Source organism: Arachis ipaensis, chromosome B5 (genome assembly GCF_059453495.1).
Source record: "Arachis ipaensis isolate K30076 ecotype BB chromosome B5, ASM5945349v1, whole genome shotgun sequence".
Taxonomy (NCBI): domain Eukaryota; kingdom Viridiplantae; phylum Streptophyta; class Magnoliopsida; order Fabales; family Fabaceae; genus Arachis; species Arachis ipaensis.
Genome location: NC_142440.1, coordinates 18,914,680 through 18,930,017, shown reverse-complemented (window position 1 = coordinate 18,930,017; position 15,338 = coordinate 18,914,680). Strand labels below are relative to the sequence as shown.

The window sequence follows — 15,338 nt, the reverse complement described above, 5'->3', positions numbered from 1 at the left end:
GTTTGGGCATGCGTTCCTTTATAATTCGAGTTAAATTGATTCGAATTATATGTTAATGTAGTTCGAATCCAGCTAGTTCGAATTACATAATAATGTGCTTTGGTTGATTCGTGAAGCTATTTTCAGTTTGGCTGATTCATGTAATTTGTTTCTTCCCTTGGCTTATTTCTATTTTTTGTCATTCTTTTTATACATTTTTATTTTTAATATTAAAAATAATTGATAAAAAATAAAAAAAAATAAAAAAGTTTGTGTTTCATAATTCATATCATAAAAAAAATTAATCAAGTTAAATATATACCAAAATTAGTCACTAGTATAAAATACATGTTAGAATACAAATAAATATTAAAAATAAACTAAACAGATATATTTATACATAAATATATCGGTGATGATTTTAATATATAAATAATATTTTTGTAAAAAAATATAAATGAAAATAGTATAAATGTCATTTCCCTTGTTTAGTGAATATCTTGTTTCAGAAGAAGCTATAGTAAATTTTCCTTTTTTATTGTGTTTAACCTTCAGCACTCGTGGCAAAACTGAAGGTACCCTGTCAATGCCATCAAGTATCTATTTTGATTTTTGACAGCAAAAATAAGAAAATACACTTTACAGTGTCGTTATTTTTTTTAAAGAAAAAAAAAACTATTCTCTTTTTGTTTCTTTAAGCACAAAAATATTGAAGCGAATTTTTTTTTTTCCTCTTCTAAAAGCACAATCAAGTTCACTAGGACTTTAGCTAAATTTGTTTATAACTCGGGCAGCGGCAGCAAGAAAAGAGAACCAGTAGGTAACTTTAATAGATGAAGAAGAAACCGCAATGACGATTGATTTAAGGAAATCTGAAATCACAAAACTAAGGAATCGATCAAAACCAATTTAATAGTAGTACAGAAGGCAAATGAAAAGGGATTATTTAACACTTATCTCTATCTGATAGAAAATGGATCATATGTATTGCTAAGCCAAATCAACTTCGAAATCAATACAGAAACATTTGGTTAATTTTTCGTGTAGCACATCATTTAGATTTCTTTCCTTGCTTCTTCTTGATGACTTCATCAATGTACATTATACCTTTCCCTTTGTAAACTTCAGGAGGCTTGCAATTGCGCACTGTGGCAGCAAACTGGTGCACCCTTTGCTTGTCAATTCCGGTGCAGCAAACCACATTGTTCTTGAAACAGAACACGCGCACCGCCGGCGGCACCGCCAATTCAACCTCGTGACTGTATCCAAGTTTCAAATACAATAACCGACCTTGAGCTTCCGCTCTCGCTTTGTATCCAACTCCGACAATTTTCAGAAAACGGAAAAACGACGCTTCCATATCTTAACCACCGACGAAGAATGAATTCTCCAAGATCCGATTCAAATTCAGTTCAGTGTTCAGTGTTCACTACTTCTACACCATGTTTTCAGAAATTAAATTAAAATTGACAAGCAAACTGAACTATATTGTGTTAGAAACTAAACGGAAGAAGCAAAAGAAAGCAAATATAGGATAATACAGCAAAAGAATATGAGAGATTCGGAAGTGACTAGAAGGAGAAAGGGAGAATTGGAACCAGTGTTGTGGAGGAGAGTAGAGGCGCCACCGGCGAGAAAGAAGACTGAATCCGCGGCGGAAGATGAGATTGGATTATAGACGATGCATCAAACAGAAGCTGTGATTTGATCGATTTCAGAAACAACACAAATGTCAAAATCGATGGGATGGTGGAGAAAGAGGCCTAAGAGAGAAGAATTGTGAGAATGAGACCGAGAAGAATAACCCTAGTGGCCTAGTTTCAGTGAGGCATCTCCTCAGCCCCATCATATACGCAGCCCAAACCTATTGGCCCAATGGGCTCAACCCATTTCTCAGTAATTTTTTTAGCTACGGTGTTTCCCAACTCAATATGTTAAAACACTGAGGGTGTGTCTGTAATACACGTTGGAGAGGATAAAAGTGCGTTTCAATGCTTTGAACGCTGTTCTTTGATGTTTGGCCATTTTTTTTATCTGAATGCCAACGTGATTCTACATTCCAAAAGCTCGTTCACTAGAAGCAAGAAATTATAACTTCTACGTTTATTCAACTTACGTTTAGGTTTGTTGCTAGTTATTATTGATTTTTCCATAATTTTTTCTAAATAAATACTGAGAATATTAAAACAATTATTCTAATTTTTGTGCACTATTTATTATTTTAATTTTTTATAATATGTATTATTGTTCCTATTAGAAATGATAAATTAAATAAAAAATTAATTATAAATAATAATAAAAATATAACTTTTAAGAAATTAAAACCTAAAATAATAATAAAAAAAAAATTATTAAAAGTACTTAAAAAGAGTACTAAAATATATTATTTTATATATTTTTTTAATTTAATAAATAAATATTAATTTTTACTATAAAAAATATTTAAAAAATTATTAATTTTTATATGTTATTTTTAATTTCATAAATAAATATTAATTTTTATTATAATAATAAAAATTATAATATACTAAAACAGAATACTATAAAAAAAATACTATATAAAAAATACTAAAAAATATAAAAAATTAAATATATTTAAAAAAATAATATATAATAATTTAATATTATATTTTTTAATAATTAATTAATTATTTATCTAGAAGTTATTTTAACTAATATTATTCAAATAATATTTATTTGATCAAAATCAATTTTAGTAAAAATTGCCAAACATAAATCATATTAGCACAAACTCACTTCTACTCAAAATCAATTCTACAAAATCACTTCCATTCAAACTTTCAACGTAAATTCAAACACACACTGAATGTGTGTTTGGATTACAGTTTATAAACGAGAGTTTGCATAAAATTGATTTTGCAAACTTGATTTTGATGAAAAGTAAATTTGTGTTAAAGTGATTTATGTTTGGGCAATCTTTATATCAAAATAGATTATAATAAAATAAATTTTGTTTGGATTATACTATTCAAAATCACCTTTAGATAAAAAATTACTAAAATAGACATCAACTTAAATCATTTTTGTATATTATCTTATCATTTTAATTTAAATATTTGAATAGATCTTATTAATTTTATAATAAAATTAATATTTATATACTAAAATAAAAATAAAATATAAAAATTGACAAAATATATTTTTAATTAAAACTAACAAAATATAAATTTTAGAGAGTCCTAAGAATAATAAAAAAATTAAATATTTACCTTGCTAGTGATTAAAATAAATCAAAAAAATTTTGATGATATTTTTTGTATAGTATATTTTTAGTACTCTTAGTATTTTTTTAGTATGTTATAATTTTTTATTATTATTTATGATTAATTTTTTATTTAATTTACTTTACTTAATATGATCAATAAATTATATTATAAAAAGATAATTAAAAAAATAATACAAAAAAATTACAATTTTAAAAATGTATAATATCAAACAAAAAATAAAAATAATAAATAATAAAAAAAGAGAATTCATATAAACAGAAATAATAAGAATTTCATAAATAATACAATAACATGTATTAAGAATAAAGTTGGTAAAATATAAATAAAGATTGAATATTGATGGCTAAAAGTCCATTGGTAAAATGCAGAAGTTCAAAATTGTTGCTTCTTATAAACATAATTTTAAATACAAAATCACTTCTACGTTTGTGAATAAAAAATTTGCCAAACCAAAAATTGAAATTTTTAAAAAATCTAAACTTTTCTCTTCCAACTTATTTTCTAAACACACCTTGATTTGTGGTTGCACGCAAGGTATTGATTTAGTGGTCATCATGTCTGGCTTAGATTTAACTAGGCCGAATAATAAATAAAAGAAAAAAGGACAAATAAGTCCCTGACCTTTTGTCCCGCGGACATTTTCGTTCTTGACCATTGAAAAATACTTTTAAGTTCCTGACCTTCACAAAACTTGGACGGATCAGTCCCTCCGTCCAAATGCCTCCGTCAGGGACTGATCCGTCCAAATGTCTTCGTCAGGGACTGATCCGTCCAAATTTTGTGAAGGTCAGGGACTTAAAAGTATTTTTCAATGGTCAGGGATGAAAATGTCTGTGGGACAAAAGGTCAGGGACCTATTTGTCCTTTTCTCTAAATAAAATCTTTTAACTATTGTGTGTGAATTTAGTGTTTTTTTTTCAATGCATAATAAAAAAACGGTTGGTTTTGCTTGTTTTTTTGTTTTTCTTTGGTCTTTGATTTTGCTTGTTTGACTTCAATGGATGGAATATGTTGTTTTCACTCCTTTTTTTTTTCACATATATCCTTTGTAGATACACTACTTTTTTTAGAGCTGTACATGCATCAGATAATAATCGCAGTATTTATCCGCATCCGATCTTAATTTTTTGGATATTATCCGATCCACAGAGTCATCGGATCGGATTACAGATTCGGCAGTGATATCCGCAGATTCGATCCGCAAATTCACATATCCGTACATCATATATAAATAGCATAGTTTAAGAAAGTAAACCTTAATGTGATATGAATTTTAGTGTGTTATTTTATGAATTTTATGATATTTTATTTTCAATTTTTTGTGTTGTACTTCAACTTAAAATAATTAAACTTAAATCTTGTGTTATTATTTTGTTTTTATTATTCACAAGAGAACTATTATTGATAATATTTTAGGAGTAAATAGATTTAAACAAATAAAAAATAATTTTTTTGGATATTTTTTTGTAAAAACAGCCAAACAGAATCTTAAAATAATTTTTTGAATTATGCGGATATACCCGATATCCGATCCGATCCTATCCGATCGGCAAGTATGCGAATCGAACCGGATCGGTTCCGTCCTAAAAAAATATGGATATGGTATCCGATTCGATACGATGAGTGTAGTGCAGATCGAATAGAATTTTAGGTTATATCCGATCCGATTCGATCCGTATGCCGCCCTAACTTTTCTTTTATCAAACAAAAATATTTATAAATTTATCTATGAATAAAAGTATTGCTGGAATGGAGTGTACTGCAAAAAACGTTAGTATAAATAGAGTAATAATTTACATAGGTTCTCGTTAAACTTTTAATCCAATATCTTTAAATTTTTATTTTGTTAGGTAAATTATTTTTAAGTCAGAATTTTTTAGAGATTAACGATACTCTTTTGCGAAGAAGTTGAAATGAGAATTTTTTTTTTAATGTCTTTTTTAAATAATGATAAAAGTTTATACGTCAAACTTATTAATTTTTAGAATTTAATTTTGATACCATGTGTAAAATAATTTTACATATATATACAATTACATAACGTTACGTTAATAAAAATAATTACATTTTATTTTAACGGCGTAGATAATCATCCAAAAAATAAATGTGACGACGGTGTAAACACAGTGTAAAACTGTCAATGCATTAAAATTAAACTCTAATTTCTAATACATAATTTAAGTTGATAATTAATTTATCTAACATAATGAAGATTAAAGACTAAAAATCTCTTATCATTATTTTTAGTTTAATTTTAATGGATTGACAGTGTAAAGCATTTTATACCGTCGTACAATTACTTTTATTTTTAGATGACCGCCGTCAAATCATCAACGTAAAAAATAAATATTTTTTATTTTTTATTAATGTATCGTTATGTAATTAAATGCACGTATTCCTACGTCAAAATTAAATTTTTTTTGGTGAATCTCTTACAAATTGATTTGGAATAATATTATGTAAACCAATTTGCATAGTCATACCAATTAATAATTTAAATGAAATTTCGGAAAAAAAAAAGTCATTGAAAAGGAGCGGCGTGCTAACTAGTAACTAACCGCCAACCAAGCAAGAATACTGGATGTGGATGATTTCTGTGTATGGCTGGCTGGCTGCCTGGCGGTAAGTTTACCTGCTTAGCCTCCATTTGCAAAGCTTTAAACTTTACTTTTTTTTATTTATTTTTAATTTATAAAAAATAATAGTATTAATGTCTAATATAATTTTTAAAATTAAATTATAATTTTTTTAAATTATTTAAATATTTATAAAAAAATTTAAAAAAATAATTTTTTTTATAATAAAAATTTTTTTATCATTTTTTTTAAAATAAATATTTTTAATTTATTTTTTAAAAGGAATTTTATTAACTGTTTATTCAAACTGAACTTTAATAATGAACCAATATTTAAATTAAAAAAAATATTATTTATAAAATACACTTTTAACACTATAGTTGTTATTAATTAATACATATTTAAAATTATTTATTAATTAACAAAAAAAAAAAAAACGTGTATTTGGTTTTAGTTAACCCATTATAATTTGTTGACCCGACCGAGTGTGGTTGACACAATATTCACGAAGACTATATAGTTTTATGTCCAATCAGTCAATACCTCTATATCCCATTAAATGAGACGCTTTGTATTATTGTATATTACAAGATAAAATAAGATAGTATATATAGACTTAATACAAATACGATCATTAATTAATAATGTTACATTTATCAAATTAGGATTATCAATATAAATATCTGTTCTTATATATATACATATATATGTGTGTGTAATAAAGCTTGATGTATAAGTTTCCTATTTTGCTATTTCTATACGTACTTAAACATATTTTCTTTTAATTAGAATGTGAGATTTTTATAATTTTGACTAATATTATATTTATTATTTTTATACATATATTTAATAAATAAAAGAATAAATTAGTTAGTGTCTATTAATACTTTAATAATAATTAATAATGTTACATTTATCAAATTATGATTATCCAATGTAGTTATTTGTGCCATCACACATTTATAGTGGGCTGATCCCACATCATCATCAATCGAGATATATATATATACACGAGGACCACCCTAGCTGCAAAATATTACTATATTTACACGTAGTATTTTTCTGCATTAACTAACTAACTAACTATATATATGTGGATGTTTTTCGTAAATAAAATAAAAAAACTTATTATTTTCCTAAAAAAGAGATCTTGACTTTATTTTTAAGGATACGATTTTTTTTTGGGAATAACAGTAAGTTCGTCGAACTTCTGGCAAACTCTATGATGAGTTTAGCACACTATTTAAACTTAATGAAACCATTTTTGTTTGTCCCTTTCTTCTTCCATTCTCTCTTTCAAATTTTTTATATTACTCTTTTCTGTCTTTGTTCTGTTACTATATAAGTGAGTGTCATCAAAGGAGATAAGTGACTTGCAATGCTTGAAAGCCTCAACACACGGCGAAAACGTCTAAAAGATCCGATAAAACATCACTGTGTCAGTGGAGACAGGCTAGGACTGTGTCACTAGTTACACCTAGGTATCTAAATAGAAATACATTAGTGGGCTTCTTCTACACGGCCGAATTATTTAATAGCAAATAACTAAACATGAAATAAATCTTACCTGATAAGTACATCTGCATGGCGAATAACCAACGAGGAAGCTCGTTGTACGACTCCTCCCAATCGCCATATATTCTAGCAATGACTCTCTGTTTTGCAAGCCAAACCTTTCTGTAGAACGCCTTGTAACTAAAGTGATTCTCCACACCTCCTTGTAGATCCCTAAACTCAAAAAGTTCTCAGCTTTTAACATGTGGAAGTCTAAACTCAATTAGAATTTTATTTGTTAAAAGTGTTGTTGATTTGTTTAGCTATTTTTATTTATGTTAAATTATCTTTGGCAGCTATGAGGAGGATATAGTATTTTCAGAGCTTACAGCTCACAGAGATGTATTCAGGAGCTTGATGCCAGGAAAATCAATCGTTTCTCTTGTGCTAGACTTAGTAGCAGATATGATGAGGATAGAGTTGATCAGAGAAAGTGGTTATTGGTTTTTACCCACAACTTTTGCAGTCAGTATATAGGAGTGTATACTAAAATAATATTGGTAGTTGTTATTTGTATTGCGCATATAAACTAGTGGCTGAAATAATGTAGCTGTCAGAGAAGATAAAATTGGATCCCAACCGTCTGCCGCTTTGTATCACATATGTTTATTTGGGCAAAGTTGACTGCTTAAAAAGAGTAAGTTTATATCATTTTAAATTCATATTAGCAAATATTGGCATAAAATAATTTTAATAACTAAAATGACTTTCTCTTGATTAGGTCTTTATCCCTGTATTTGAAACTACTGACGAAGGTCATGAACACTGGTACCTCGTAGTGATTGATCGTGTTAAAAGACAAATCATTTTGCTAGACCCATTACCCATTGAGAAACAATTCAAGCGAAAGAGGACATCTTTGAAATTAGTAGCTATATTTTCCTTTTTTTGTTAATTATCTACATATATGACTAAAAAAGTAAACTCTAACATAGACATAAACAGGCCATTTATTTGGACGAGGTATTGGAAGATCGTTCATTCTATGACTTTGAGACCACTCCAAATTTGATTTCTTCACAATTTGAATTTGAAGAGCCAGAAGCCCTTCGACCCTCGAAGCTGAATCGTAAGATCGTATAATTAGTAGTTATTGATATGAAATTTATGCAATTATATAATACTCTAATATAGCTTCCTCGATATATAGGAGTGACGCGGGTGTGGGTTGCTAGTTGGATGATAGCTTGTTTTGAAGATGATCATTTTAACATAAAGGTAATGTTATGCACTAATCTTTTCCTTCGTTCTTTCTTTTATATTTAGGTAGTTAAGCCTAATGTGTAATTTTTCAAATTTTATTAGGTAGATGATGGGGTTCGCATGAAGATTGCAGTCTCACTCATGTTAAAGAATCATAATATGATCAGCTATAGAGTAAAAAAAATGCCATTAAAAATCTTAATAAGCTGTATGATAATCACCATCGTAATGATTATGAATTTCCACAAGATTAGATTTACAACATAGGATATTTATTATTATTTTTGTTTTTATTATTTTCTTCTGGGCATATGAATCGTCTAGTGACAGGCGACATTATATTTTGTTTACGTTTGTGTTCGTATTTGTTTGCCGGATTATTTAATGTCTTCATTTGACTATGTATGAATTTATACTCTTTTGGTGATTGAAATTTAGTTCTTTTATATGAGATCTGCTGTATTGGATACTATTTTGGAAGGAAAGGATGAGGTTAACCTCACAGTTAGTGATTCTACTACCTTTGGTTTGTCATCCGAATCACGTTCTGAAAAAGCGGAAGCTATGCCAGATGTATTGCCTGAAAATGATATCCAAGCTGGTAAAAATGTGACAGATTTCAGTCTAACATCTGCTGCATTGGATACTAATTTGAAGGGAAAGACAAAATTAGGTCTGATCAGGATGAAGATGAAATTATAACCCCTTCTGATGCTGTTGTGGGTGAAACATGTGAAGGGGAGTCTAAAATGGCAGTTAAGGATGCAATGAATGTTGGCTCGTCAACTGTATCAGATCCCCACAAAGCTGAAGTGATGCCAAATGTATTGCCTGAAAATAAGATATATGCTGATGAAAATGTGAGAGATTGCGTTTTTACATCTGAACTAGTTTGAAGGGAAAGAATGAGATCAAAACAGATGTTGAAGAAGTTGAAATTATAGTCCCTTCGAATACTGGTGTTGGTGAAAATGAAGTTGACAGGCCTTTCAGTTGAGGAAGCTATTGGAAAGGATTTACTTATGCTGGTTGAGGATTTTTCAGCAGAGAGAGTCAAGAAGATGCTGGACATGGCACTGCAGGGTATGTCTTTTTTCTATTCACCATTTTATCCTTTTTTTTTCAATTATTTTGGAACAGGCCAAGAAGATTACAATAGATTAAGACCTTTAAGCTATCGAGGAGCTGATGTATTCCTGCTAGCATTCTCTCTCATAAGCAGGGCTAGCTATGAAAATGTTGCCAAGAAAGTAAGATTGGTATATACTTATTATTATTATTGTTCTTTTTTCTCTCTACTCTGGACTAATTTTTTCTTTTCCTCCTTTTCCAGTGGATTCCTGAGTTGAGGCATGTTCCAATTATTCTTGTTGGAACAAAACTTGGTTGGATTCTTGTTCTTTCTTTACCTTCTTGATGTTTGATGCCCTTGTTATCTACCTGATAACCTTCAGCATGATAGTAATTCCGTGATCCTGTGAAGTTTCATCTTATTATCATACTAATTGCTGTCTGCCTGTATTTTACTCATACTGTGTTTCTTTCATTATTAGAAAGTTGGGGGGAATAGAATTTGGATTCCAATGTCATTGCTGTTATTTTTTTCCCTTTGATTGCTTGTTATTCAGTAGTGGTTTAGAGAAGGAAGTTCATCCTCGAAGATTACCTAAATCATGACTTTAATCAAGAATTGATTCAGATATACCAAACTATTTCATGGAATGCTTTCTTAATTTTTCCCTTTACCTCCTTGTTTAACTAAAAGGATAATGTAATGATTGTTTTAAAAACTAAATGGCTGTTGATAAATCTTGAAAAAACCTTGATTTATGAAGAGTATTGATGAGCGGATAATTTATACGCTTTTTGACATTGTTTTTAGTATGTTTTTAGTAGGATCTAGTTACTTATAGGGATGTTTTCATTAGTTTATATGTTAAATTCACATTTCTGGACTTTACTATGAGTTTGTGTGTTTTTCTGTGATTTCAGGTATTTTCTGGCTGAAATTGAGGGACTTGAGCAAAAATCAGATTCAGAGGTGAAGAAGGACTGCTGATGCTGTTGGATTCTGACCTCCCTGCACTCAAAGTGGATTTTCTGGAGCTACAGAACTCGAAATGGTGTGCTTCCAATTGCGTTGGAAAGTAGACATCCAGGGCTTTCCAGCAATGTATAATAGTCCATACTTTTCCCAAGTTTAGACGACGTAAACTGGCGTTCAACGCCAGCTCTCTGCCCAATTCTGGATTTCAGCACCAGAAAAGGATCAAAAACCAGAGTTGAACGCTAGAAATGGATCACAACCTGGCGTTCAACTCCACAAATGGCCTCTGCACGTGGAAAGTTAAAGCTCAGCCCAAGCACACACCAAGTGGGCCCCGAAAGTGGATTTATGCATCAATTACTTACTTTTGTAAACCCTAGTAGCTAGTTTATTATAAATAGGACCTTTTACTATTGTATTAGGCATCTTTGGACGCCTAGTTCTTAGATCAGAGGGGCTGGCCATCTCGGCCATGCCTGGACCTTTTACTTATGTAATTTTAACGGTAGAGTTTCTACACTCCATAGATTAAGGTGTGGAGCTCTGCTGTTCCTCAAAGATTAATGCAAAGTACTATTGTTTTCTATTCAATTCATCTTATTTCGCTTCTAAGATATTCATTCGCACTTCAACCTGAATGTGATGAAAGTGACAATCATCATCATTCCCTATGAACGCGTGCCTGACAACCACCTCCGTTCTACATTAGATTGAATGAGTATCTCTTAGATCTCTTAATCGGAATCTTCGTGGTGTAAGCTAGAATGATGGCAGCATTCAAGAGAATCCGGAAAGTCTAAACCTTGTCTGTGGTATTCCGAGAAGGATTCAATGATTGAATGACTGTGACGAGCTTCAAACTCGCGATTGTTGGGCGTAGTGACAGACGCAAAAGGATAGTAAATCCTATTCCAGCATGATCGAGAACCGACAGATGAATAGCCGTGCCGTGACAGGGTGCGTTGACCATTTTCACTGAGAGGATAGGATGATACCATTGACAAGGGTGATGCCTCCAGACGATTAGCTGTGCCGTGACAGGGCATTTGGATCATTTTCCCGAGAGAAGACCGAAAGTAGCCATTGACAATGGTGATGTATCACATAAAGCCAGCCATGGAAAGGAGTAAGACTGATTGGATGAAGATAGCAGGAAAGCAGAGGTTCAGAGGAACGGAAGCATCTCTATTCGCTTATCTGAAATTCTCACCAATGAATTACATAAGTATTTCTATCCTTTATTATTTATCTTTTAATTATCTAATCCAATCACATTTAACCCTACCTGACTGAGATTTGCAAGGTGACCATAGCTTGCTTCATACCAACAATCTCCGTGGGATTCGACCCTTACTCACGTAAGGTATTACTTGGACGACCCAGTGCACTTGCTGGTTAGTTGTGCGAAGTTGTGAACCATGGTACTGGCATCATGTTTGTGGCGCCATTACCAGGGAAAGAAAGATTGATGAATTTTACATAATTAAAGTGTAATCACAATTTCTGCGCACCAAGTTTTTGGCGCCGTTGCCGGGGATTGTTTGAGTTTGGACAACTGACGGTTCATCCTATTGCTCAGATTAGGTAATTTTCTTTTTTTTTATTTTCAAAAATTTTTCAAAAATATTTCAAAATTTTCTCACCTGTTTTCGAAAAAAAAAATGTTTTCAAAAATATATTTTTATTCAAAATTTTTAAGAATGAATTCTAGTGTTTCATGAAGCATGTGAAGCCTGGCTGGCTGTAAAGCCATGTCCAAATTCATTTGGACTGAGGCTTCCAATTTGTTATCAAGAGCAAGCTAGTTGGTGCTAATCCACCTACTGCTGATCCATGATCTACCTGTTACATGCTAAAGCTTGGCTGGCTATTAAGCCATGTCTGACCCTTTGATTGGAGCTTTAGACTAAAGAGCATAAGATTCCTGGAATTCATATTAAAAATTTTGGAATCCTTATTTTTTTTCCTTTTTGATTTTCGAAAATTTTAAAATAAAAATACAAAAAAAATCATAAAATCATAAAAATCAAAAATATTTTTGTGTTCTTGTTTGAGTCTTGAGTCATGTTATAAGTTTGGTGTCAATTGCATGTACATCTTGCATTTTTCGAAAATTCTCATGCATTCATAGTGTTCTTCATGATCTTCAAGTTGTTCTTGGTAAGTCTTCTTGTTTGATCTTTGCATTTGCATGTTTTGTGTCTTTTCTTGTTTTTCATATGCATTCTTGAATTCTTAGTGTCTAAGCATTAAAGAATTCTAAGTTTAGTGTCTTGCATGTTTTCTTTGCATTAAAAATTTTTCAAAAATGTGTTCTTGATGTTCATCATGATCTTCATAGTGTTCTTGGTGTTCATCTTGACACTCATAGCATTCTTGCATGCATTCATTGTTTTGATCTAAAAAATTCATGCATTGCATAATTTTCATGTTTTTCTCTCTCATCATAAAAATTCAAAAATCAAAAAAATATCTTTCCCTTTTTCTCTCATCAAATTCGAAAATTGGATTGACTTTTTCAAAAAAATTTTTAAAATCAAGTTGTTTCTTATGAGTCAAATCAAATTTTCAATTTGAAAATCTTATCTTTTTCAAAATCTTTTTCAAAAATCAAATCTTTTTCAAATTTTTAATTATTTTCGAAAATTCCAAAAATATTTTTCAAAAATCTTTTTCTTATTTTTATATCAAATTTTCGAAAATAACAATAACAATTAATGTTTTGATTCAAAAATTTCAAGTTTGTTACTTGCTTGTTAAGAAAGGTTCAAACTTTGAGTTCTAGAATCATATCTTGTGATTTCTTGTGAATCAAGTCATTAATTGTGATTTTAAAAATCAAATCTTTTTCAAAACTAATTTCAATCATATCTTTTCAAAAATATCTTCTTATCTTATCTTTTTTCAAAAATTTGATTTCAAAATATCTTTTTTAACTTCCTAACTTCTTATCTTTTCAAAATTGATTTTCAAAATTTGTTTCAACTAACTAACTAACTTTTTGTTTGTTTCTTATCTTTTTCAAAACTACCTAACTAACTCTCTCTCTCTCTCTAATTTTTGAAAATATCTCCTTCCCTTTTTCAAAATTTCTTTTTTAACTAATTATTTTAAATTTTTATTTTAATTTTCGAAAATTACTAACCTTTTTGAAAAACTATTTTCGAAAATCACTAACTCTTTTTTTCAAAAATAATTTTCGAAAATTCTCTTCTCTCTCATCTCCTTCTATTTGTTTATTCATCTACTAACATCTCTCCCTCACTCACACACAAAAAAAAAGGATCTCTATTATTATTTTTTTTTTGTGCCCTCTTCTTTGTCATATGAGCAGGAGCAAGGACAAGAATATTCTTGTTGAAGCAGATCCAGAACCTGAAAGGACTCTGAAGAGAAAACTAAGAGAAGCTGAATTACAACAAACCAGCAAGCACCTGTCAGAAATTATCAAACAGGAAAAGGAGATGGCAGCTGAAAATAATAATAATGCAAGGAGAATGTTTGGTGACTTTACTGCACCTAATTCCAATTTACATGGAAGAAGCATCTCCATCCCTACCATTGGAGCAAACAATTTTGAGCTAAAACCTCAATTAGTTTCTCTGATGCAGCAGAACTGCAAGTTTCATGGACTTCCATCTGAAGATCCTTTTCAGTTCTTAACTGAATTCTTGCAGATCTGTGACACTGTTAAGACTAATGGAGTAGATCCTGAAGTCTACAGGCTCATGCTTTTCCCATTTGCTGTAAGAGACAGAGCTAGAATATGGTTGGACTCTCAACCTAAAGATAGCCTGAACTCTTGGGATAAGCTGGTTACGGCCTTCTTAGCCAAGTTCTTTCCTCCTCAAAAGCTGAGCAAGCTTAGAGTGGATGTTCAAACCTTCAAACAAAAAGATGGTGAATCCCTCTATGAAGCTTGGAAAAGATACAAGCAGTTGACCAAAAAGTGTCCTTCTGACATCCTTTCAGAATGGAACATCCTGGATATATTCTATGATGGTCTGTCTGAGTTATCTAAGATGTCATTGGATACCTCTGCAGGTGGATCCATTCACCTAAAGAAAATGCCTGCAGAAGCTCAAGAACTCATTGACATGGTTGCTAATAACCAGTTCATGTACACTTCTGAGAGGAATCCTGTGAGTAATGGGACGCCTATGAAGAAGGGAGTTCTTGAAGTTGATACTCTGAATGCCATATTGGCTCAGAACAAAATATTGACTCAGCAAGTCAATATGATTTCTCAGAGTCTGAATGGAATGCAAGCTGCATCCAACAGTACTCAAGAGGCTTCTCTTGAAGAAGAAGCTTATGAATCTGAGAACCCTGCAATAGCAGAGGTAAATTACATGGGTGAACCATATGGAAACACCTATAACCCATCATGGAGAAATCATCCAAATTTCTCATGGAAGGATCAAAAGCCTCAACAAGGCTTTAATAATGGTGGAAGAAACAGGTTTAGCAATAGCAAGCCTTTTCCATCATCCACTCAGCAACAGACAGAGAATTCTGAGCAGAATCCATCTAGCTTAGCAAATTTAGTCTCTGATCTATCTAAGGCCACTGTGAGTTTCATGAATGAAACAAGATCTTCCATTAGAAATTTGGAAGCACAAGTAGGCCAGCTGAGTAAAAGGATCACTGATATCCCTCCTAGTACTCTCCCAAGCAATACAGAAGAAAATCCAAAAGGAGAGTGCAAGGCCATTGACATAAGCAAAATGG

At 30.8% G+C, this 15,338-nt stretch overlaps 1 protein-coding gene and 1 non-coding gene across 2 annotated transcripts; both read right to left on the bottom strand.

Annotated features, from left to right (window-relative positions):
• Window positions 1–821: 821 nt before the first annotated feature.
• On the bottom strand, window positions 822–1,717 carry LOC107643188 (large ribosomal subunit protein uL6m). Its single transcript, XM_016346772.3, has 2 exons — window positions 1,578–1,717; window positions 822–1,414 (listed from the first exon to the last, which is right to left on the bottom strand). The coding sequence occupies exon 2, from the start codon at window positions 1,337–1,339 to the stop codon at window positions 1,031–1,033; it is 309 nt and encodes a 102-aa protein (XP_016202258.1). The 5' UTR covers window positions 1,340–1,414; window positions 1,578–1,717; the 3' UTR covers window positions 822–1,030.
• A 12,750-nt stretch (window positions 1,718–14,467) lies between these two features.
• LOC148563512 (small nucleolar RNA R71) lies at window positions 14,468–14,574 on the bottom strand. Its single transcript, XR_015884472.1, has one exon. It is a non-coding gene; the product is annotated as a small nucleolar RNA R71 (small nucleolar RNA).
• Between the last annotated feature and the right edge of the window lie 764 nt (window positions 14,575–15,338).